Below are 27,188 nucleotides of genomic sequence, written 5' to 3'. Positions count from 1 at the left end.
TTTTGTTTAAAGCATAATCTCCCATTGCTAGTAACAATGATAAAATAATAAATATTTATTGATTTTAAAATACCAGCAAAGCTAAAATCTATAGATCATCAACAAGTGTAATTTTAAGCTTAGGAAAAAATCTACACATTTAACACGTTTTTTTTTTTTTTTTTTATGGTAATTGGGGAAAATAACAATATAATTAAATATTTAGAAAGAATCGGAATTGGTAGTTGTATCGAAATCGGTAAATTGTATCAGAATCAGGAAAAATATTGGAACTGTCCCATCACTAGAATTTATAGAAAAGAGATTAGTCTATCTGGATATACTTCATTCCAACGAGGCACAATCTTTGTGACGCTATGCAGAAATTGGACTTTATCTAAGTATGTGATTTTTGGAATATATTTTCTTTACATTACGGGTGTGTACATCATACAGAGGTTTCTTTATTTGTTTTGTTTTTTTTAATATAGGGGGAATTCTGGACAAGAACGAACAAATTTGGTATTGAGAAATAAATGCGAATTTGTAAGACTAACAAAATATAGGTGGCAGTTTGTCTTTCCAAATTGACTAATAAAAAAATGTCTGTCTAATGACTATTTTTTTAATACTTAAATTTATTTTTTTATTTTTTTTTTATAGAATTCTCTTTTCTGTATTTAAGCTTATTGAAAGCAATTATTTTTTTTTGGGGGGGGGGGTGATAAGTAGAGAGAAAAATAGTTGTGAAGACAAATTTAGTTCAAGATAAATTTTTATTGTTCACATCACAAGAATACAGTGAAAAATTCTCTGGAAAAAAAAAAAAAAAAAAAAAAAAAGCAATCAGTTTCAACCAGAAGACAATTTCAAATTTGTAGCATATAAGTGATAATACATAAATTTATTTAGAAGTGAAGATGGAAGATACAAGAATGATAAAAAAAAAAAAAAATTAAAAATTTTTTTTTAAAAATCATAATCAGCACTTTTAGAAAGAAAAATCACGCATTACAAAATTGCATCTTAAGATAAATTGTTTTTCTAAAAAGTTAATGTTTTATAATTAGGCAAAATCATAGTAAAAAAGGAGGAGGGGGGTATTGTATTAAAAAACAAAAATAAAAAATCTGCATGATGCATATATATACATGACAAAAAATATATTCCAAAAACCATGTAAACTGATTTCGTTTTATTTAAAAAAAAAAAAGTTTGAGTGTGAGGACCGTCTTGTCCACCATTTTGAAGAAACTCATAAGAAACAATTTCTAGTAATTGTTTAAAAATTATTTTCTTTATAAAAATAAAAGTACTTGATTAATTTATGTGATTCTTAGTATATATTTTTGTTTCATCATTAGACAGAATTTTTTTTTTTTTTAATATAAAGGGAATTCTGGACCAGAAGCAAAAATAAATTGTATCAGTTTACTTCAATGTAAACTCTCAAATCGGTACTTGTTTAGTTTAATTAAGACATAAAAAAAAAAAAATGAAAATATTAAAAAAAATTATATTGTACATTCTCATTATAAAGTTCTCGTAAAAATTTGATTTTCCACTGTAAAAAAAAAAAAAAAAAAAAAAACTTGATCAAATAAAGTGAATTTTTTTTCCACAGAACTTCATTCCATAAATAGTATGTACAACTTTTTTTTTCTTTTTTCTTTTAAATATTTTTTAATGTCTTCATTAAACTATACAAGTACCTCAAAAACTTTAAATATTTACAAAGGAATGTTAGTATCAAGAAAAAAATGCTTAAAGTTTTGACAAAAAAAAAAAAAAAAGAAAGAAATGTCTCCGAAAATATCCAATTTAACAGTTCCTTGTTTTGAATGGTGGGTAGTGGCACATAAAATATGCATGGTGCTTGGGAAAATACTGTCCATATTTTCTGAATTACCATATTAATAAAAAATTAAAATCTATTATATAAATATAGACATCAACAATCGTTTCAAAAGAAAAAAAAAAAAAAATATTTTGGATTAAATAGATTTGACTACTGGTTTTATTTGTTATAAATTAATGATTTTTATAAGTAAAAAAATTTAACATTTAAAAAATTTATTTTAATCAAAGTTTACAAAAAAACATTTTATAAATAGAACATTTGTGTGTGTGTGTGTGTGTGTGTGTGTGTGCGTGCGCATATAATAAAACTTGCTGATAAATATAAAAGTGTAATGTTTTAGGCTATTAGTAAATAATTTTTATCCCTCACTTAATAAAAAAATCAGTTATGGCAAATTTACAAAAAGGAATAATCTATGACAAGCCGGACTTGATGCAAATGTCATTCAAAGTTTGTGGAATCTGATTTATTTTTCATTGCTAAGTGAGTATATTCAGAACTTTTTCTGTTAGCTTGAACTACAATATTTCACTCAGGTCTCAATATAAATAAACTACCACTTTTAAATTTTTAGTTTAAATTTTTTTAGTCATGCTATCTTTATTATTTTACAAATGCATAATAATTTATAGTAGAGCCAGTAGGTTTCTATTTCTTGTGATTAATAGCTTACTTTTTACAAACTTAACATTTAATTAGATTAAGATTGTTCAAAAAATATTGTTTTAAATTCCAATCAATTTCATTGATTACATATTTAATCCCATTGCTTAGTATTGTTTTAGGATTGAGGAGGCTTAGCTCACAGTTCTAATTCTTAATCCTGAAACTAATAAAGAACTGGGAACAAATTTAGTATGAGATTTGTTTTTTGTTGATTCACTCACTATGTAGTAAAATATCAAAAAGCATTTTTATTTTGCAATGGTTACAAAGATAATTTAATTGTGTGTGTGTGTGTGTGTGTTACATGACCGCCCTTTTGAAGGTGGTTTCATCAGTCCATAGCAAAAATATCAAAATTTAGATGAAACTTTACCAATGGATTTTTAGGTAAGCATTTAAAACAAGTTTACTGAGGAAATAAACATGGTGTATATGTGTGTGTGTATATATATATATATATATATATATATATATATTTATTAAGAGAGATCAGAGTTTTACCATATATATATATAAGGTGAAAAAAAAGTCTCAGGCAATGCCTGATAGTTTGTGTCAAATAAAGCTTAAATATGTTGAAATTAGTTTTCCTTGAAATGAAAAAAGGCATAAACATTTCAATTTCATTATATAACATGGGTTCACTTTTGAATTTTTTTTTTTTTTTTGTCTTTGGTTCATTTAAAGCAAGGAACATTCACAAGCTGGATAAATTTACAGCAAAATGGACTACCATTCATAGAGTGGAAAATAAAAGTAAAAATAACATTTTCTAAAGAAACACTTAAAATGAAAATAATTAAATCGTCAATACAGTTAATGAAAGGTGGGTGGCATATGGGAATTGTGGAGCTATTTTTATTTATACTTAAAAAGAAAAAAAACCTTGAATAACAGCACTTAGTGCTTTGACACCACAGGATAATATATGAAAAATACATTTTTTTTTCTTTAGGAATACAAATGAACCATAATACTCTACTTCATTAAACTAGAAACTTCTGCCAGTTTAAAAAGTTCAAAATCATAATTTAATAATGTACATTTTACATGTTGGGATGTGTTGCACAGCGTTTGGCCTCCAAACTAACCTATGGCTAGGTCTTTATTCATCCCTTTTTTCTCAAACCCATCTTTATTACTCCATCCAGGGTTTTCCTTGAACATCTACCAGCTGACCCTGCTAATTCAACTGTTCTACTAAACCAAATATTCTTCTTTTAATGTGACCATACCAAAGTTTCCTGTTCTGCACACATCTCCATATGCTGAATTTAATCTTCCTGATTTAAGCCTGTCATTAACACTAATGTTACAAATCCATTATATCAGACCTCTCCATGCAACATGTCCTCGACCCTCACTAACCAAATTTCACTCTCATCCTGAATGTTATTTTCACATTTCTCAGTGCTGGTGCTGGTGACACTTAAAAAAAAAAAAAAAAAAAAAAAAAAAAACAATTGTGAAGTACTTAAGACTTCTACCCAGTCATAGCTGACAGAATGAGGACATGCTGCCCTCATAGATTAAATAAAAGTTTTGTTTGAGATTCCGTACAGATTCTCTGAATTCAACAAAGTATGCCTGAAGAAGGTCGGAGGTTACATAGACCTAAACATTGTGAAAATAACACAATGAGAATAGTAGTCCAAATTGTATTATGTTCTCATCTTGAGCATCATTTTCACATTTTGGTTGATGTAACCTCCAACCTTCAAGTTTTTCTTGAAATCCGGAATGTTTCTGTCAAACTCAGGAATTAGGACGGAATTTTGAAAGAGTTCCATTTGAAATGCCTCCAGATTGGTTTGGTTGTTTCATTTTACAGCATATCAACGCTTTTCGTGTTATTTAATGCCAAATCCATTATTCATGTTGCATCCAGTTATTTTGTAGAACGTTTTTATTCTTCAAACTCTTTGTATCTTCAATCACTAGTTTGTAGTGTTTGATTTGGTTGTTTTATAGTGGATTTTTTCGTTTTTGTTCCCTGCCCTGCAGAACATGAGTTTTGCAATAGGAGAGGGGAAAGGGTTACCGTATTAATGTTTAGTATATTTTAAGTTAGGAAACCAGTCAGGAAGTCGCGGAGATAGAAAGAGAAAGGGGAAATGGGGGGGGGGGGGAAAGAAAAGTGGGGGGGTTGTTTTTGTTTTTGCAAAAAGAAGTAGAGAAATAAAAAGCATCAATGTTAGATGCATTTCGTCTCAGGAAGCCAATAACTTCAGACAGCCTAATCTGGTAGCACCAGAAATTCCTTCCGTATTCCAGAATTCAACAAGACACCTGAAGAAGGTTGGAGGTTACATCGATCAAAATGCTGTGAAAATGATACTCAAGACGAGAAGAATCCAAATAATACAAATAACCAATCCTCATCTCGAAGATTTAGAAACGTATTAGTCCAAATAATTAAGTATTATGGTTCAGTGTTGATGCTAATAGGACAAGACCTCCCTCCTATAAGGTTTACAAGGTTTTATTGAAATTCATAATGGAGTATTGACCCCCCCCCCCTCCAACATTTGCTTCATTGTGGTTTTGTTTTACTTACATCTAAACCTTCTTGGGATGCTGGGGCTGTGATAACATCATCATACAAATCACTATCATGGTTGTAATCAGCATCCTGAAAAGAAAACATTCATAATTGCTTATCAGAAAAAAAAAAAATCTATTTTTTTTAATATGGCTGATTAAAAAACAAGTTCTGCAAATACTTGGATTAAAAAAAATAAAATAAAATAATTTGCATAAAAAGTTTTAATCTGTGTTATAATCGTAATGACTTTAGTTTCAAGAAAAATTCCAACACATTTTTAATACAAATACAACCAAAAAGAGCAATGACTCAACATTAGTGGGACCTGTGGAAATTCCACAGTGGCATATTTCATATGTAATATATTGCTGCTGGCCATTCTGGACGTTCAGCGTGAATGGAGACCCAGCAATATTATTGTAGCCCTTTTGTTTCTGTAGAAGTAATCTGGTTATTACGGTTTATCGCCAATATCCTTATAAGAGTCTGTGACATATTTCCATTGAAATGGACGCTTGATGCAAACAGAAGCCCCCACGATATTATACCATCTTTAGACAGAGCAAATACAACCTTTGGATTCTATCCAGAAGACCAAGAAGGTATATTTTAGTTTCACGTACAGCCCAGAAGCAACATTTTTTTTTTTTTTTTTTTTTTTACATTGTGTCTGCAGTGATCAGAAGATCCTACTTATTAAAAAGGAGGATAGGACATACTACAAACATTAAATTTGTAAATAGATATGCTAATTTGATGTTCGTAGTATGTTATTACCTAATATCGTCCTTTTTAAGAAATAGAATCTCTCCAATCGAATAATGTATAATCTGGAAGCATGAAAACGTACATACGTTAAAGGTACTACAGTATCAATATATAGACACTGATAGTATAAAATAATATATATATATAGTGTATGATAGTATATAAAGGTAATTATGGCAAAAGTGAAACGGATAGACACAAACTGAAGCAAGACGACATAACAGTGGAACAATATATGCAGATTCAGATTTTAATATAATATGAAGTTTTTTTTGGTTTTTTTGAATAGTTTAAACATTGTATTGTGTTCTTACTTGTGTCAATATGATCAAATAGAAATCCTGCATGGTATGATATTTCTGGAAAATTTACTTTCCTCAGATAGGTTTTCGAATTTAGTTAAAATGTGCATACAGGGCTTTTTGTAAATATAAGCAGTCTTGCAGAAATTGAAACGGACCTGAAAGTAATTTTATTTTAAAATCTATTATTTTTTAAACTTAATGTAAGGCCTGTATTAATATTCAATATTATTTTAGCTATTTATTTTTCTGCGTATTTATAACTTAATTTGCATTTCAAGTTTAATTTATTTTCTGTGTTCTTAAAACGATTGGCACATGTAATAGTTAACTATTTAAAGGCAGGTAAGCAAACTGCATTAACCTCGTCCACTGAAAGGATGCTAATCTAATGCTGATACAGTGTGTATTATTGCTAAAAATTCAATATGAAAAAAGTTGGAACATATTTTTAATTTGCGTTTTCGTGTTGAGCAAGGCTTTACATGCTGAGTCAAACAGTTACATTTGCGAGTGATTTTTCCAAGCAGCGACTAGAAATAAAACGTTTACCATTTGGCAATTGTGTTTTTTTTTTTTCAGACAATCGAACAGTCAAATTCTTTAAACACTAAAAGGTTTAATAGAACAATATACTTTTTAATTTCTTTTAACAATAGCTGTTTTACATTCAAGTCTCAACATAAAATTCAGTGCATATTTAGAATTACACTTATTAAAATACAAAAAAATACAAAAAAAATATCATTATGTATGTACTCGTCACGGAATGAAGATGTCATATTCCAAAAATCATATGGGTTTAGCTAGTAACTTTATTTGGTTAGTAAATGAAAATATTTAGTTGTCAAAAGTCAATGAAAGATAAATATTTTGAGCCCTGTTGGCTATAAGAATCTGCCATTTCCTTCCTCTTTGAATATTGCCAGCACCAGTGATTTGTCTCAAAGGGTTAAAACACACACACAAATCCGCTGAGCAGGTTATATCATCCAACTTAGAAAAAAAAAACAAAAAAAAAAACTGTTGCAATCTTGTGTGCTGTGTGAATTACAGATCTATGTAGACCTGTGTAGTGAAAACTTATGCATCAATATTTTTAATTTCTCACCGACTGCGTATGAAGAAATTAAGAATCTATTGCACAATATGCACCAACCGAGATGCATCACCAACTAGAAGTATGTGCAGTACAAATGGCAAACACCTCAATACTTTCTTTAAACACACGCTTTGAAAATTCATACATAACTGATAGATTCGGAGGAGACAGTCATGCTCCTCTAGCTACAAGGCTTCCCATTGAAGATTATTAAAAAAAAAAAAAAAAAAAAAAAAAAAGTGATGGCAAATGTATCATATTAGGTCTGCCATCCAGTTAAATTTAACTTTAATGGTGCCGGTACACAGTCCAGGTCTCACACCCATATAAAAGCATAGGGATAACAATTGCATGGTATATCAAGAGTTTAATTTTTATAGTGCCGATCTATCATATCAAGTACCAAACAATATGAAACAGAAAGGAGAAGACTAGTGGAGATTAAGAGGCAGGCATAAAAAAAAAAGAGAGAGAGAGAACAGACCCCCCCCCTCCTTGTCAACCTTTGCCTGCCTGCCTTTTTTTCTGTCCTCACAGATACTATGCTCTGATTGGTTTGAGAAGCCACCTGTGAGCCAAACACTAAGAGAGAAATCATCGAACGGTAAATCCTTTGCAAGGGATCCAGTCAAAATTCTGTAGATTCATGAGTTTGACAAGACACACCTGTAGAAGGTCAGAGATTACAGCGACTGAAACATTACGAGAATAATGTCCAAAGATGAGAACAGTAGTCCAAATAATCCAAATTATTAATCCTCATCTAAAAAATTCTGAAACATCTGTTATTTCGATTTTTTCAAAAAAACAAAAAAAAAAAAAAAAGGGGCGAGATGCAGCATAGAATAGCATTTTATTGAAGTTTATACAAAACAATATCAAATTAACACAAACTAAACACAGCAAACTCAAGTTGAATCACATTATCAACCATTTTATTTTTTAATATAAAATCCAATATGAAAAAGAGCATTTGACCGATTATAATGATACACAGGTATACATTTTTTAATTGAAATACATGAATCTTACGCGTTTCTGGAGAAAATTCACAAGATATTTGAACAAAATCCAAGTTATCATGCGATGACAATATCAAGATGAAGACTATAATATTCAGGTAAAAAACAGACATAAAAAAAAAAGCATTCAGATAAAGATATGTATAGATACAGCAGCCTAGAAAGAAAATGGCGGCCGGGTGAGTTTTATATAAAAACAGAAAGAAATTCTTACTCCACATATAAATCATAAAAAGATGATTTTAAGGAAAGTTTGTTTCACTTAAGTTTTTTTCATGCATTGAACAAAATTCATCTTTTGAAAATTTTATCTCCAACCATCAATTAACTGTGAATGACGGTTCATGGTAAATACAGATTTTGCATCTCCAAAAATTGGCTATTAACCAACGCTTAGCAATTCACTGAATCGTTTTAAAATCATCAAACAACTTCACAACAAATTAAAATATTTTTTCAATCCGCATAAAAATTTATTATCACAAACATCATTTACAAGACTTGTTGGATGCATTCTAAGGACTCGGTAGCCATTTTCTTTCTAGGCCGCTGTGTCTACACATTATCAATATCAGAATCGTCAGTTACGATATGGAGGTAATACAAGCAAAAAATTCAAACCCAAAAATCAATCTGAATTACAGTTCAGATCGATTTTAGGAGAATCGATTGTTTTCACTTTTAATTGTTTATTTTTGTTTGTCACAAAATATAGATTTTTTAACATATATATATATATACATACAACAGAAACAAAACTAACATTAAGAATTTGCTATTTTTCATTTCTGGAATTTCCAGTTAGACACAACACATTCTTAAATAACATTTGTTAACAGTGTTGGATGACAACCAGGGTTGTGGAGCAAATCCATTACCCCAAGAGTCAAAAAAAAATAAAAAATAAATAAATAAAATAAAAAATAGAAAAATAAAATAAAAAATAAAAATAAAATTGGCAAATTCTAACTTAAATAAAAACCCATTGTGTATGAAAACGCCCAAAACAAAATATTAAGACCCATTTCATTAACCACAAAGGTTTCTTTTGTTTAGAACATTTTTTCATGAGGTTTATTTAAATTATTCATAATAAAGCTCTAGGTGTGTCAGAAATTTCGTGAAAAATAGTGAATAATTCCACCCCATCTTTCCAAGCTTATAACTCCTCGAAAAATGCAATTCAAGCCCTAATTTTTTTTTTTCAATTAAAGGAGCAAGGACCAAGATTTCATTAAAAAAAAAAAAAAAAAAAAAAGAAAAAGTGTTTTTTTTTAAAAAGGTTTTAAACTTCGGACTTTACAGGTAAAATTCTATAAGAACACTATGTTTTTTTTGTTTTAAATTTGAATATATTATGTATTGACCTTTTCTCTTCAATTTGTGAGTAAATAATTATGTACTCATCGGGTTCTAAATTAATTATTATTAGACATTTACAAAATGGGAGGCGTGAATTATTCGACCCCCTGTCTTTCCAAGCTTATAACTCCTCGAAAAATGTAATTCAAGCCCTAATTTTTATTTTCAATTAAAGGAGCAAGGACCAAGGTTCCATTAAAAAAAAAAAAAAAAAAGAAAAAACAAATAATGTGGTTAAAAAAAAAAGGTTTTAAACTTCAAACTTTACAGGTAAAATTCTAAAAGAACACTATGTTTTTTTTTTTTAATTTGAATATATTATGTATTGACCTTTTCTCTTCAATTTGTGAGTAAATAATTATGTACTCATCGGGTTACTAAATTAAGTATTTGCTTTTTAATAGACACTTAAAAATTGGGATGGGGGGGGGTTCGTGAATTTAAAAAAAAAAAAAACGTTTGTCTAAAATATTATATTCGATTTATTGGAAAGAACATAAAATTTCACATTGACCCTGAAAATATCGTAAAAATAGAATCAATAGAAAAATTTTGATAGATTTTTAAAATTTAAAAATTGAAAAATATTGAGTTTAAAAATTGAAAAATATTGAGTTTAAAAATTGAAAAATATTGAGTTCGGAAAATTCATTACTGTTTAAAAAAAAAAAAAAAAAAATATTTCTATTACTTTTAAAACAACTGTAATAGTTTATTTTGGAAGTATAATCCATAAAGAAAATAAATAACCTACTTTTAACAGAAATTCCGAGATTTTTATATTGTATTCGCAGTTTCGTGTTAGGGGTGCCAAAAATTCCTACAAAAATTCTGATACTGCTAATAAAGCTCCACCCCCTACCAACATTCCAACCAAAATGTTAACCGACAAACTTTAATTTTTTATTTCTTTTTTTATTGCATTTTAACAATTAAATTTAAATATTACAGTTTTGTTTGATCACTAAATTACTGAACGAAATTGTTAAACAAAAATTATAATTGTTATTAAGATAATGTTTGGTAATTTTCTAGAATAGCTAACAGAGCAAAAAAAGTGAAATAAATACACAAATGTTATGAAAGGCAAGCCAAGTTACTCTATCTACTTGGAGTTTTTGTGTTTTAATTCATTTTAAAGTATTTTTTTTTTGTACTTAAAAATAAAGATAGTATAAAACCGGTAGAGTTAGAATGAAAAACACAAATCTCATTCAAGCCCTAGTCGTGCCTATATAATTATTCAAAAATTGAAAATCAAACAAAATACTTGTAGGACATTACATTTTCACGTGATTGGTGACAATTATTGAATGTGTTTCTACGAGTATTTTGTTTGATTTTCTATGGATTACAGAGGCTCGACTGGAACCACCATTTTATTTTTTTTTTTTATTTTACATAGGCATTCACCACTTGCCCAGAGGCCACTCGCGGACGGGGGGGGGGGTAAAGAGTGCACAGTAGTCAATTGGACAATAATAGTAATCGTTAGTAATGGAAATTCAGTAAATTTGTTAACTTAAGTGGAATGGCTCATCAAGATCTTGTTTACATTGAACTTGAAGGCAACCATATTGTAGTCAGCCGGAAAGCAGGAAAACGGAAGACAGTTCCACAGGTGTGCATTTCTAAGAAAGAAGCTTTGTTTTATTTTTCCTTCTAACTATAAGAGAAAGTTAAGGCTGGGAGGGTGATCGCCTAAGACTACATAGAACTGTATCTCAATATGACAGCAATAAGGCCACTGTTGAGGATTTATCTTGAATTCGTATTCGATTAATAGTAAAAAAAAAAAAAAATTAAATTATGTCATCCACATAGTACTGTTTCGTTGTATCACAACTCATCAGTATAGCTAGACTAGCACTTTTCCCTAGCTGTGAATTGAGCCTACAACCATTGTGTTAATAGTTTGGCAGTTCTAACCACTAGACCCTGGATCGGTGCTCGTAAACGTCTCATCAAATGTCCATTAAATATTCGCCCATCGCTTTTACAGTGCTCAAGCAGCTAGTTTGTTTACAAACAAGCAGCGAGCCTCACTTAATAGCTAATTAAATAGCAAATGAGATACATTTACGACAGTGCTCAACCCAAAGAGGGGAGGGGAGCTTAATATATAGTCATCCACACATCTATAATATAAATCTCACTTGTCTGTATGTCTGCCTAAAGCTTTTTGAGGTGACAGATTTTCACCAGATCGGTATGGTTTTGAAGCTCGACCTTTCGGACGACAAATATCGAAAAATTGGCTAAAAACATTAATTCCTTCATCCTCAACTGCACACTTTTCTACAAAGAGGGGGTCGCTTTTTTCACCAATATTGTCAAAAGGCGATTGATAAGCCACTTCCACTTTAGTGATGGACGCAACAGCAAAGACGTCACTTTTTTTTCACATTTTCATTCTTTGCAGTATGAGTTCGAGCCTGCCTGCCTACTAACACATTTTTTTGTTCCCCTCTCAATACACACCTCCAAACATTCGGGCAACACCGGACACACAGGCTTGTAATCTTCTATAACATAAATCTCACCATTCTGTTTAAAAATATGTATGGATGGATGTCTGCTTAAAACTTTCGACAGGAGTGATAGATTTTCACAAGATCAATATCGTTTTGAAGGTCGACCCTTCGGACGACAAATATCAAAAAAATTGGCTAAAAACACTGAGCACCCAGGCTAGTATATATATGAGAAAACAGCTATATTTCAAATTCCAAGATGTATGTTCAACTTACCATTTATTTATTTCCACATGTCAAAACGTCCAACTCTTGATGTTTTGCAGCAAAAAAACAATCATAATTATATGATTCTGAATATTTGCAGCACAAAGTCTCCAGAAATGTAAAATTTTTAACTTGAAAACATTTCAGATGTTTTTTTTTTTTCAGATTTATGTGATCATGCCCTTTTATTTTCTTTTTAAAGAAAATAACTTTTCGAAGGAGTGTGTGCTGCAAATATTCATAATTAACCTAATAATTATGATTGTTCCTGCACTACAAAACAGATACTGTCAAGAGTTGGAGGTTTTGACAAGTGGAAAGAAAGAAATGGTAAAATGAATAACGTCTTGGAATTTGGAATATAGCTGTTTTGTCATCTATTTGTATATGCTCTGTAGTTGCATTTAACATAGATTGAACTTCATAATAAAGAGTGAAATATAATTGTAAAAGAATATTTTTTCCATAAACTATATATATATATATATATATATATATATATATACTAGCCTGAGTGCCCGGCGTTGCTCAGGTGTTTTTTTTTTGGGGGGGGGTTGAGCAAAAAAAGTGGTAGTAGGCAGGCAGCCTCGAACCCAAACCGTGAAGGAAGAAAAGAATGTGAAAAAAAAGTTACGTTTTTGCCATTACGCCCATAGCCAAACCAGAAGTTACGTAGGTTTAAATTAAGGATAGTCAATCGAAAAGAGGATGGCTTTCTAAAATATCGGCGAAAAAAAAAGAGACCCCTACCTGTAGAAAAATTCCCAGTTACGGCTGAAGGAATTAATGTTTTTAGCCAATTTTTCGATATTTGGTGTCCGAAAGAAGCAAGCTTCAAAACGATACCAATCTCGTGAAAATCTATCGACTGTCGAAAGTTTTAGCAGACAAACATACACACATTTAAACATACAAGTGAGATTTATATTATATAATATATTATATTGTAATGAATTAAAAAGTTTTAAAAGTTCGAGAATCGAAACCAAAACCTTCAGCCACAATTTATTTTTGTCTCTGCCCGCAATGAGTGGGCTATGAAGACCAGTTTACTGCCAGGCGTAAAATTAAAAGATGAACCAATAGCTACTACGCTATAAATTCGTAATGCCGGCGTTTGACCGTTACCTGGCAAATTTTTTTTTTTTTTTTTTTTTTTTTTTCCACACTTTTGCACTGATTCTTCTGGGCTAAAACACAAATATAAAGTTTCGCATGGATTCAAATACCTTATATATAAAGTTTCATGTCTGTAGACCAAAAACTCTAGGAGTTCGGTAGGCAAAATTTTTTATGCATAAATATATATGGAAACAATTTGCGTTTACTATAAACTTTTTACGCAAATATTATGCAAGTATAAATCATATAGAACAACTGCGTTAACATAATTACACGTAATAGTTACCTGAAGATGATAATCACATAAGAAAACAAAAAAAAAAATAGGGAATTAATTAAAATGAATGTTTAAAAGAATATGCAAATCAGCTAGATCTTTTGCTAGTGAATGCAAGTCTACAACCAATATATAAGAAAATTGTATTTTCTTTTCAAATAGAATAGAAAATGGTGTTTTTAATATGAATATCAATACACACAAAAATAAACGAATTTATAAGAGTATATATATAAATAAATAAAATGTAGGAGAAAGAAATACAAATACACAAAATAAATACTAATACAATTTTATTAGCAGAGTTGTACAAAAGAATTCGATTACTGACTAGTTTGTTTTTTTATATGATCTGTCCTGACAATCTTTGAGCTAGAGAAATGTTTTTAAAATGTCCATAGAAATGACATTAATTGGAAAGTTTTAATTTAGTCTTCTCCTTAGTAAAGTAGCTAATCTTAATTTTCTATACACCATAAACACTAACTGTCCCTATTTACAAGGAGAGCAGAGTTCAACATAAGGACTTCTGGGTTTGTCTTAAAGTGAGATTATATATATATATATATATATATACACACACACACTCGCCTGGATGCCCGGCATTTCCCAGATATCTGGAGATGTGTGTTGAGCAAAAAATAAAAGTAGTAGGAGGCAGGCTCGATCCTGTACCAGGACAGAGAAAAGGAATGTGGAAAAAAAAACAAAACAACAAAAAAAAAAAAAGTGACATCTTTGTCGTTGCGTCCATCGCAAAACTGGAAGTGGTGATGGTTTAAATTAAGGTTAGTCAATCGAAAAGAGGGGATGATTTTAGAAAGTATCAGCGATAAAAAGTGACCTCCCCCTCCTTGTAGAAAAGCGACCAGTTGAGGGTGAAGGAATTAATGCTTTAAGCCAATTTTTCGATATTTGTTGTCCGAAGCGTCGAGCTTCAAAACGATACCAATCTTGTGAAAATCCGTCGCCTCTGTCGGAAGTTTTAAGCAGACATACAAAGATACATACATTTTAACAGACAAATGAGGTTTATATCATAGATAAAAAATGTTATCAAAGGCAAGATAAGTTACTCTTCTACCTATCTGGAAAAGTTTTTAGTGTTTTTACTCGCTTTAAAACGTTTATTTGGTTCAAAAAACAAATAGTATCTAGCGTTATGTGAGAACAAGAAAAATAAGCACAACTTGACACCTAAATATTTGAAGTCTCGATAATGCTTAAAATAAAACAATACTTTATACAACCCTACCGAAGAAGTGTTAACATTTATTGGGTGGGTTTCTAACAATATCTTGTTTTATTTTAAAGTCATTATAGCGACTTCAAATATTTAGTTATCAAATTGCAGACATTTTTTTTTTTTTACTTCTCATGTAACACTGGACACTATTTGCTTTTCAAACAGAATAAATGTTTTTAAAGCGAGCAAAAATACTAAACACTTTTCCAGATAACTTATCCGATTATCGAGACTTGCCTTTGATAACATTATATATTGTTTTTTGACCACTTTTTCATACTTATGTGTATTGTAAAACAAAAAACAGGATTTTTTTTTATGTAGGTAAATTTAGCTCACCAAAAAGAGCATTTTATATTAGGGAAAAAAAAAAAAAAATTCCTGACTGGGGAAAGGAAAGATGAAGTGCAGTAGTCCACCCACCACCACAATGATTTCGTTGTCACCACCGGTGGTGGTGGTGATGGTATAATTTTGTTTAGTCTCAAAAATTACCCCGTCTTCGAGATGCAGTGGTTTTATTGATAGTAACCTAGAGTCTTTTAAAGAGCTCCTACCCCCCTACCCCAGCATTAAACCTACCGACCACGTGTCACATCCGGTTGTGAACTAAAATGTAAATATTACCATAGGAAGTGATGGAATCCTATTTAAAAGAAAAAGACAACGACAAAGACAAAGGAGAAAAGATTAACAGTAAATGAGGGGAGGGTGGGAATCAGGACAAACTGCTGGATCGTAGATAGAGGGAGGAGGGTCGATGGGGCCACGTGCTAACAGCAGCAGCAGCAGCCGAATGAGTCTCATAAAAGAAGGAAGAAAGGTAATATAATAGTGAAAAAAACAAAAATGAAGCAATTCTTGCAAACTGACAAGACAGAACCATTTCCCAATCAGTTATCATCCAATAATTCTTTCTATCTCACATAAAAGATGGTTTTGGTATGCTTTACAATAAAGAGAATGAAAAAGTGATTTACAAAAAAGCATACGTAACTAAAAGTTAGTCTTCTACCTACCCGGATATGTTTTTGCTTATTTTAAAGTTTTCGAAAAACAAGTAGTGCAGTCAGTAGTGAGTGCTGAGACCGACGAAAATGAGGATGCCGTTTTCTGAGTCTCGATCAGAAAATCTATCCAATAAATATCACGGTGACACTTATTGGGTAGATTTATTTCTGTTTTGAGCGATTATCGAGACTCCGAAAGAGAAATCCTTATTTTCGCCATATTGTGGTCGTTTTAACTTAGCAACCCGGCCGGCACTATTTGTTTTTCATACCGAATAAACGTTTAAAAAAAAATTTTTTTTTTAAATTGGTGGTAAATTTTTACGACGTGCCCCAGTGTAAACACCCCCACCCACCCCACCTCGAAAGCCGTTCTTAACATGTGTGGTTGAGGGTGTTTATACTACGCTGGGGCAGGTCGTAAAAAAAAAATTAAAAAATATTTATCCAGGCAGATAGAACAGTAACTTGTCTTGCTTTCGATATTTGTTTCTTTACCACGTTTTCTGCGTGTTGTCCATTATAAAAAACATAACAGATTTTCTTTTTTTCTACGAATCTTATTCCCATTTTTAATCAGTATTTTGGAATATAGAAACATCACTTAAAATTTTGTTTAATCCACTTCGTCAGATAGCAAATCAAACAATACGCGATTTGTACTTATTGAAGTTTGGAGCTTTAGGAAAACCGAAATCTAAACATTACTATAACTAGATTAACAAACACCCAAACAATAACGTAACCTTAGTTGCGTAATCAGATCGTTTACCGAGGTGATAATTTTGCTAGCAAAACAAGTAGATATTAAAAAATATGCCAGTATGTCGACTTATTTACTAATGTAAAGGGCTCCCCCCCCCCTTGTATTTCATATGTAATGCTGAAGCGTAAGCAATATTAATGCCAATACATTCAGCATATTATAATGCTAAAAAAAAAAAAAAAAAAAAAATTTTTAGCATAAATTGCATATTGCCTGTCCAGTAACGAGGTGATCGTTTTGGGGTTATATAAATAATAATATTAATTAATTTTAATATAATTAACAATGTTTTAATGGCAATATTCTTAATAAAAAAATAAAAATAAAAAAAAAAAACGCCCACCCATAAATGGCATTTTTAACAAGAGTCAACAAAAGAGACGAAAAACAAATGTCACCAAAGGCAGTTACTCGCCTGCTTACCTACATAAATTGTTTGTGTTCTAACTTATTTTAAAGTGTTTACTTTGTAACACAAGTAATAGAGTTTTAAGTTAGAAAAGGGGGGGGGGATAGCTGACATTAGACGCTAAAAAAAAAAAAAAATCGAAAAATAAACAAAATACTGTAACCTACCAATAAATGTCCAGGTGCTATTTATTGAATGGGTTTCTATATCTTATTTATATCTTATTTAATTTTCGACTTTTGAGAGATTATCAATGATCCCCGTGAAGAGCTTATGACAGCCACGATTATTTTCCATTAATTGAACAGCGTGAACACACGAATTCTTTGGAACCGGAAAAACGTTTTAAAATAAGTTTAAAAAAAAAAAAAAATGTCTAGGTAGGTAGAAGAGTATCTTGTCTTTGACATGTTTGTGGTATATTTTTGTTTTTAGCCTCCTTTTTTTTGTTCTATTAGTTACACTAACAAACACAAGATCTCCATTTTTACAAAAAGCTTCCTTAGTGCAATCGGAAGTAATGTAAAAATTAAATCGATTTAAAGTTAACCGAAACGCAGCAAACCCTTCCCCATTATCATTCCTTATTTTTAAATTGGTTCTTTTTATTGAGAATATTTAAGTAATTTTTACTGAAAGGTTGTGAAAGAAATATTTTGGTAAATTTTTACTTACTTTCCACCTTAATAATCATCTTTAAAATTACTTTATTTTCGGGTATACTGAAAACGTATATAGCATTTAAATTTTCCACAAATAGTTTTTCGGATATTAACCAATGTAATTCCTTATGTTATAAATGGTGGACATTGTTATACGCGCACAAGGAATTGCATTGCTTAATATCCGGAAAACTATTTGGTTCAAATGCAGAGAGTGATCCGCGCTATATTTTTTTTTTATCATATTTTCACGTTTAATTAACGTTTTATGATAGGATTCTTTTTTATTCAATCGTAAGGTTAAAGTACAGAATAGATACAAAACACCCCCCTCCTCATGTTAAGAATGGCTTTTCAAATAACGTTATTATTTCACCACGGATCACTTTGCATGAGTACCAACTATTTGTTTGCGGAAAACGTAAATGTGATATTCGTTTTCAGCATACCCAAAAAACCTTTAAAAGTTGTCATTTTAAAGGTGATTGTTCAGATTAAAAGTAAAGTACTAATCATGAATCAGAAGGGACGTATCTGTGTCACCACCGGCGTCTCAACTGCTCTACAGAAATCAGAAGTAAAAAAGAGCAATCTTGAGACAACACACACACACTTACCGGCGAAACACTAAATTTATACGGAATTTTCGAAAAAAGTGTTCGATCTCAAAAAAAAAAAAAAAAAAAAAAAAAAAAAAAAAAAGGTCTGAAATTATTTCTTTAAATTTTGATCAGAAATTGTTTTCTAATTTCTTCCGGCCACAAAGTTATCACCTTAATATGTTTGTTTTCATTAGTTAAAAAAAAAAATAAAAAATAAAATAAAAATAAAAGCGTTGGCGCCAATTTAGATTTTGATCGAAGGAAATTAATTTTGAAGTCTATAAAATGGCGGGAAAGTGATACCATGGCTAAAATTGAATCAAGCATTATTGTTAATTTGTGCTCTCAGTCACAAAAATGTATTCCCAAGAGGAGCCAATATTCTATTAAATTAAATGACCCTTTATTTTTTTTTAACCAAGTAACGCGCCGACATTTACAATTTCACAAAAATTCTGTGAAATTGTAAATGTCGGCGCGTCATTTACGGAAAAACGGTTAATTAAACTGCAGAAGCACCTGTTAATGGAGTACCCCTCCAAAAAAAAAAAAAAAAAAAAAAAAAGAACGAAAAACATAAAAATGGTTATGTTTTAGTAAACCACTCGTGAAAACTTTTTTTTAGATCAATCAAAAAGCATTAAAACAAAATAAATAAATAAACATTTTTTAAAACTTTATTTGAAATGACCGCTTTAAGATTCCGGCATGCCAAGATTCCTACACGATGTGATAAGACACCTCACTACGCCCGTTCGCACGCGAACGTATCATGTAAAAAAAAAAAAAAAAAAACACTACCGAAGGCGGTGAAATGGCACAAAATAGTCCCAAGGTCTAGGGGTTTATACCATGCAAACGGTAAACTTGCGGCGGGTTTGATTATCAGATTCGTTATCAGCGACCTCGAATATCCCTAAAAAAACAAATTAGAGTGGCCGGTGTTCTGTTGTAGCGTAGGGTAACATTTACCATAAATAGTATTTAAGTTTTATGAGATGAAAGTACAGAATAATTACAATACATCCTCCCTTTCCCCTGTTAAAATGGCTTTCAGTACGTTGACAAAGTGCATAAGTACAAAAATAATGTAAAATAATGTTATAATAAAAAAAAAAATAAAAAAAAAAAAAAATATTTGTCCAGTTTTACTTTCCTCCAGACGAGGGCAAAAATTAGACGCATAGTCAGTTTTTAATGTGTGTGGGAGGGGGGGGGGGAAGATCCGGTTCCCGAACAAAAGACATTTTAGATTGGGATAGAAATAAGAATTGCATCAATGCCAGTCTAGAAGGATTTTCAATTTGTTGGGTTTGTATTACTGTAAACAGATTGGAAAAAGGTGTCAGAAAACATAAATGAATGTTATCAAAGGCAAGGTAAGTTACTTTTCTAACTAACTGGATAATTTTTTAGTGTTTTTATTTAATGTAACATGTTTATTCAGCTCGAAAAACAGTTTTTATCGATGTATTGGAAAATTAAAAATGGCACTAGACTCTCTTTGACACGGTAAGTTTGGGAAAAGGAGTTAAAAATACAAAAATATGCAAAATACTGTTAAAAACCCACCGAATATATGTCAGCCTATGTCACGGTAACATATATTGAGCGAGTTTCTTAACAGTATTTTTTCTAGTTTTTTTATTTATAACTCCTTTTCCCAAACTTATCCTGTCAAAGAGACAGTCGGACGCCATTTTAAATTTTCCAATACATCGATAAACACTTTTTCGAGATGAATAAACATATTACATTAAATAAAAACACTACAAAGTTATACAGTTAGGTAGAAAAGTAACTTATCTTGCCTTTGATAACATCTGTTATATATTTGTTTTCTGAAAACTTTGTCGAATCTGTATAGTAATACAAACCCAGATAAGTTACTTTTCTACCTAACTGGATAATTTTTTTAGTGTTTTTATTCAATGTAAAATGTTTATTCAGCTCGAAAAACAGTGTTTACCGATTTATTGGAGAATTAAAAATGGTGCCAGACTCTCTTTGACACAGTAAGTTTGGGAAAAGGAATTATAAATAAAAAAACTAGACAAAATACTGTTAGAAACTCGCTCAATATATGTTACTGTGACATAGGCTGACATATGCGGTGGGTTTTTAACAGTATTTTGTATATTTTTTTTATTTTTAATTCTTTTTCCCAAACTTACAGTGTCAAAGAGAGTCTGGCGCCATTTTGAATTTTCAAATACATCGATAAACACTGTTTTTCGAGCTGAATAAACATGTTAAATTGAATAAAAACACGAAAATTATATCCAGTTAGGTAGAAAAGTAACTTATCTTGCCTTTGATAAAATTTGTTATATATTTGTTTTTTGACAACTTTTTCGAATCTATGTGTACAGTGATACAAAACCTCAAGATACTGTTAAAAACTCACTCAAGTATCGCTGCGAAGAAGGTAGGTTCTCTCTACCGTGCTAGAAAGATACTAAAGCCCGAAAGTATCCTATACCTCTATAAGGCCACCATTCGCCCATGTATGGAGTATTGTTGTCATATTTGGGCTGGTGCATTGCATCTGTAGGTGTGTCTTCATGAAAAATATTGAATAATTCGACCCCCTGTCTATCCAAGCTTATAACTACTCGAAAAATGTAATTCAAACACTAATTTTTTTTTTTTTTTTTTCAATTAAAGGAGCAAGGACCAAGGTTTCATTTAAAAAAAAAAAAAAAAAAAATACAAACGTGGTTAAAAAAAAAAAAAACGTTATAAACTTCGGAAAATTAGAATACATTATTTATTGATCTTTTATCTTCAATTTGTGATATATAAAACTTTGGCACATAAATTATTTACTTTTTAATAGACATTTCAAAATGGGAGGGGGCGTGAATTAAAAAAAAGAAATTTTGTCTAAAATATTATATTCGTTTTATTGGAAATGGCATAAAATTTCACATTGACCCTGAAAATATCGTAAAAATAGAATCAATAAAAAAATTGATTTTTTAAGTTTAAAAATTGAAAAATACTGAACTCGTAAAATTCAATTTCATTAGTTTTTTAAAAAATAAAAAAATATTTCTATTACCTTTTATACAACTTTAATAGTTTATTTTGGAAGTATAATTCAAAGAAAATAAACAACTCACTTTTAAAAGAGAAATTACGAGTTTTTTTTTTTTTATATTTTATTCAGTTTCGTGTTAAGGGTGTCAAAAATTCCTACAAAAATTCTGATCTGCCACTAGTCTCTCGCTCCTAGACAAGGTTCAAAAGAAAGTCGCCAATCTGATAGGTCCTGTGAACTGTCATCTAAACTTCAGCCTCTGTCCCATCGACGAAATGTTGCATCCCTCTGCCTGTTCTACAAGTACTTTAACGGTGAATGCTCTGACGAACTGCAAGCACTTGTGCCCCCTCGATGTAAATACCCTCAATAAACCTGACAAGAGCTAAATCCCACCCCTTCACAGTAGAGATCCCTAGATGTAAGAGAGCCAGTAGTTTCTTCTCCAGAACAGTTAGACTTTGGAATTCCCTTCCGGGTCCCTGCTTCCCCAACTGTACCAACATGCAGAAGTTCAAGTGCAACGTGAACCGACATCTTACTGCCCAAAACTCCCTATACAGTACCCCTGATACCTATGTCCCTGGTAGTAGACCCCTACAACAAAGTGGCGGAATGTGCCTTGCTTGGGGTGAAAATGTAATAAAAAATTTTATTTTAAATATGTTACCGTGACATATACTGATTGAGTTTCCAACAGTATTTTGTATAATTTTTTAGTTTGAACTCATTTTCCCCAAATGAACGTATTCAACAACGATCTAGCCGCCATTTGTCTTTTTCAAATATACCGATAAATACTGTATGATTTTCGAACTAAATAAGCATTTTACATTAAATAAAAACACTAAAAACCTATCCACTTAGGTAGAAAAGTAATTTAACTTGGCTTTGATAACATTTGTTTTGACAACTTTTTCGAATCTATGTGTACAGTAAAACAAACCCGTTCTGGGTTTGTTTTACTGTACAGATTCGAAAAAGTTGTCACAAAACAAATATAGAAATAAATGTCATCAAAGGCAAGATAAGTAATTTTTCTACCTAACTGGATATGTTTTTAGTGTTTATATTTAATGTAAAATGTTTATTCAGCTCGAAAAACATACAGTACGTGTTTGTTTTTCGAGCTGAATAAACATGTTAAACAAAATATTGAGAGAGTATTTTGTCTAACATGTTCATTCAGCTCGAAAAACAGTGTTTACTGATGTATTGGAAAATTTAAAATGGCGGCCGACTCTCTCTTTGAGGCGCTAAGTTTGGGAAAATGAGTTATAAATAAAAAAAAAAAGACAAAATATTGTTAGAAAATCGCTCAATATATGTCACGGTGACATTGTCACCGTGACATAGGTCGACATATATTCGGTGGGTTTTTAACAGTATTGTAACTTATAACTTATTTTCATAAACTTACCGTCTTAGAGAGTCGGCCGCCATTTTAAATTTTCCAATACATTGGTAAACACTGTTTTTCGAGCTGAATAAACATGTTACAGTTCGGGTTTGTATTACTGTACACATAGATTCGAAAAAGTTGTCAAAAAACAAATATATAACAAATAAATGTTATCAAAGGCAAGATAAGTTACTTTTCTACCAAACTGGATATAATTTTCGTGTTTTTATTCAATTTAACATATTTATTCAGCTCGAAAAACATGCAGTGATGTAATGATGTATGTATTGGAAAATTCAAGATGGCGGCCGATTCTCTTTAACACGGTAAGTTCAGGAAAAGGTGTTATAAATAATAAACTAGACAAAATACTATTAAAAACCACCGAATATATGTCAAGTTATGTCACGGTAACATATACTGAGCGAATTTCTAACAGTATTTTGTCTAGTTTATTATTTATTACACCTTTTTCCAAACTTACCGTGTTAAAGAGAGAATCGACCACCATTTTGAATTTTCGAATACATCGGTAAACACTGTATGGTTTTCGAGCTGAATAAACATGTTACATTGAATAAAAACACGAAAATTATATCCAGTTTGGTAGAAAAGTAACTTATCTTGCCTTTGATAACATTTATTTGTTATATATTTGTTTTTTGACAACTTTTTCGAATCTATGTGTACAGTAATACAAACCCTAAAAAAACATCTTTCGTTTTATTTTTGCCGGGGGTGTATTCAATTATAGAACTTGTACAACATTTAAGAGGTGCTTCTGCAGTTTAATTTACCGATTTACCGTAAGTAACGCGCCGACATACACCGAGCACAAGAACTGTTTAATTTTTCACAAAAATTCTGTTTTAGGGAGTAGGGCGGTGAGGGGCAAGGGCATGTAAATAGCATAAACGATGGCGGTGAGTTAGCACAAAACAGTGCGAGGGTTCAGGGGTTAATACTATGCAAACGGTAAATTTGCGACGGGTTTTAATATCAGATTCGTTGTCAGCGACCCCGAAAACCTACAAAAACAAATTTTATTGGTCGGTGTTCTGTTGTAGTTAAAGTAAACATTTACCAAATTAAATTACCCCCCCCCCCACAACTTTGTGTGCTTTTCTTGCTTTATTTCTTTTTCATCTAATTTCAAATTTTCCACGGAAGATTTGTACGCCATGTGAGAAGGCAGTTTGCTTGTTGAAGCCGTCGTTTATGCTACGGCGCACGCGCGTAGCGTAAACGGAAGCTGCAAAATGGTGGAAAGTAGTTCGTGGGTTTAGGTGTTAATACCATGTAAACGGTAAATTTGCCCCAAGTTTGACTATCAGATTCGTTGTCAGCGACCTCAATTAGCGGGTTTGTATTACTGTACACAGATTCGAAAAAGTTGTCAAAAAACAAATATATAACAAATAAATGTTATCAAAGGCAAGACAAGTTACTTTTCTACCAAACTGGATATAATTTTCGTGTTTTTATTCAATTTAACATGTTTATTCAGCTCGAAAAGCATACTGTTAGAAATACAATACAGTCTTTACCGATGTATTGGAAAATTCAAGATTGGCGGCCGATTCTCTCTTTAACACGGTAAGTTTGGAAAAAGGTGTAATAAATAATAAACTAGACAAAATACTGTTAAAAACTCGCTCAATATATGTTACCGTGACATAAGTTGACATATATTCGGCGGGTTTTTAATAGTATTGTGTATAGTTTTTTATTTATAACACCTTTTCCCAAACTTACGGTGTTAGAGGGTGTGAGACGCCATCTTAAATTTTCCAATACATCGGTAAACACTGTTTTTCGAGCTGAATAAATATGTTACATTGAATAAAAACAAAAAATATATCCAGTTTGGTAGAAAAGTAACTTATCTTGCCTTTGATAACATTTATTTGTTATATATTTGTTTTTGACAACTTTTTCGAATCTATGTGTACAGTAATACAAACCCCAATTAGCTATAAAAATACAAATTAGAGTGGTCGGTGTTCTGTTGTAGCGTATCTGGATATTTACCCATTGATTAAATAATCACGAAAACTTTTTGAAGTATTAATTTGAGGGAAAAAAAAAAAAAAAAATGAAAACCTGTCCATGCGCTTTCAGGGAGCAAGCATTAAAAAAAAAAATCGTTTACGCAGGGTCCACATTCAAAACAATGCTATTCAAATTTTAGATGATAAAAATTGGGTACTTATGCAGTGCAGTGCACTTATGTTACCGTGCTAAACCATTCTTAAAATGGAGAGGAGTTTTATAAATATTCTGTACTTCACTTAATTTAAAAGATATCGTAAAACTCGAATTTAACTTAAAAATAATATCTTAAAAAATAGCACGGTAACATAAATGCATAAGCATCACAAGTTGAAATAGAGAAGCCCTATTCTGGAATTGAACCACACTTTCTTTTCAAAAATCAATTATTTGCTACAAATTCATGAAAAATTATTTTTTTATTTGAATAAGTGTTGGCTATAGCTTGTGCTTGTTAATTAAATTGAAAAAAAAAAATGTATATTTATTTCAATATAAAACATAAAAAGGGATTAAATGATTTTTTCCTAAACAAAAAAACGAAGACACGTTGTTTTCAAATAATCAAATCATCATCATCATCATTGTAAGCAACAAAAAGGCTGAGCCTTTTTTTTTTTTCTTCTTAACGAAGTCACAATAACATTCGATCGTTTTAATAATTAAATACTAATAAAAATGTTTTCTTAAGAGCAACAAATTCACAAAATACTTAAAACACATGAATAGTAAATTTAAAAGAAGCAAAATGTCCAATCAAGAAGAGAAATGAAACATTAGTTTCTTAACATCAAAGTTGAAAAATGAATCGGTTTTCAAACACAAAGATGGCGAAGGGACAAAACGATGCCGGGTGGGAGAAGACGAGAATGATGGTTTACAAACAACAGCATTTTTTGCATGAATTTATCAAAGATTTCGGACTGAAAGTAGCTCAGATCGTTGCACGGGTGCTCGCTCCATGATTCTGAATCGTTGTTGGCCATTTACAAATTAGGCTTACCTGATTAAAATCCTCTTCTAAGTTGTCATACAAATCAATATCGACACCTTCCGCCATTTTCTATTTTTTACTATTTTCTTTTTTTTCTTTTCCTTCCTTCTTTTCTAATTCGAAAACCTGTCGCGCCACCTAACGGTTGACATGAGAACAACAACGGCTTCCAAGGGAAATAATTCGTATCATTACACATTCGTATTTTTTTTTTTTTACTATAAACTTAACAAAAATTATTTAATAATTTTTTGTTGTTTCAATTTCTCAAACCCGCTAAAACAAACAATTTCGTATTTTTAATAAAAAATCGTGTGGTGTGTGTTTTTCTCGCATCTACGTAACTTATATATATTTTTTCTTTAAATTTGAAAGACATTAATATTGAAATATAAATTAAAAAAAAATGTAATATCGTAAAATAAAAGGAAATTTTTAAAATACTATTTAAAATTATATAATTTCTTTACGAAATTAAAATCGACAAGAATGCATTTCTATTTTATCGAAAATAAGTCAGCCATTTTAGATAAAAAAATAATAATAATTACTTCGTGACCCTTCGAAATTTGAAAGGGATTTGGGAATCTTTAAACTGTCGAATAGTCATTTGATGTAAGTCGAGAGTTCAACCTATTTTTTTTTAATACAGAAAACTCTTCATGATGTACATAACCGTCACGAAACGAAAATGTCATATTCCAAAAATCATATAAATTGACACAATAGTTTTTTTATACATTCTTAGCAAAACTGTAGTCATTAGGAGGCTGATTTTGATCTCGGTAGATCGAATTGTTTATTTATAAAATACTAGCATTTCAGCCCGGCGTTGCCCGGGTGTTTGAAGGTGTATGTTGAGCAAAAAAAAAAAAAAAGAGTAAATTTTTTTTTTAATTTGACCCCTATTATGACCCCTTAAAATTTATAGTTTCGGGCTCAAATCACTTTATTAAGTTAGATCCAGGTTCAAGGAACCTATATCTAAAATTTCAAGTGTCTAGACCCAAAATTGTCGGAGGAGTTTGGTAGAGTTCTTAAAGGTCAAATCGTTGAAATTTGACCCCTTAACAGCCAAATTTCTGGCTGACACCCGTCACAGCGATTTTCCCAAATCTCAGTACCCAGTATTTCAAATTTCGAGTCTATAGACTAAGAATTGACAGAGTTATTGCGTAGGGAAATGTACACAGACAGACAGACACACAGACAGACAGACAGACACGTTCACTTTTATAGATATACTAACAGGGGT

General features: G+C 30.9%; 1 protein-coding gene across 34 annotated transcripts in view; it reads right to left on the bottom strand.

Moving 5' to 3' along the window:
* Positions 1-26,098, bottom strand: part of LOC145265536 (cleavage and polyadenylation specificity factor subunit 6-like) — a 180,271-nt gene extending 154,173 nt beyond the window's left edge. For all 34 annotated transcript variants that reach the window (XM_080121468.1, XM_080121471.1, XM_080121480.1 and 31 more), the window contains exons 1-2: positions 25,943-26,098; positions 5,064-5,138 (exon numbers count right to left, since the gene is read on the bottom strand). In XM_080121468.1, the coding sequence (XP_079977594.1) occupies positions 5,064-5,138; positions 25,943-25,999 (132 nt within the window). In that variant the 5' untranslated portion in view covers positions 26,000-26,098. The remainder of the gene's footprint in view (positions 1-5,063; positions 5,139-25,942) is intronic.
* Positions 26,099-27,188: the final 1,090 nt, after the last annotated feature.

This window comes from Euprymna scolopes, chromosome 40, assembly GCF_053919585.1.
Source record: "Euprymna scolopes isolate OS-2025 chromosome 40, ASM5391958v1, whole genome shotgun sequence".
Taxonomy (NCBI): Eukaryota; Metazoa; Mollusca; class Cephalopoda; order Sepiida; family Sepiolidae; genus Euprymna; species Euprymna scolopes.
The sequence above is the reverse complement of the archived record's forward strand: the minus strand, read 5'-3'. Positions and strand labels throughout refer to the sequence as shown.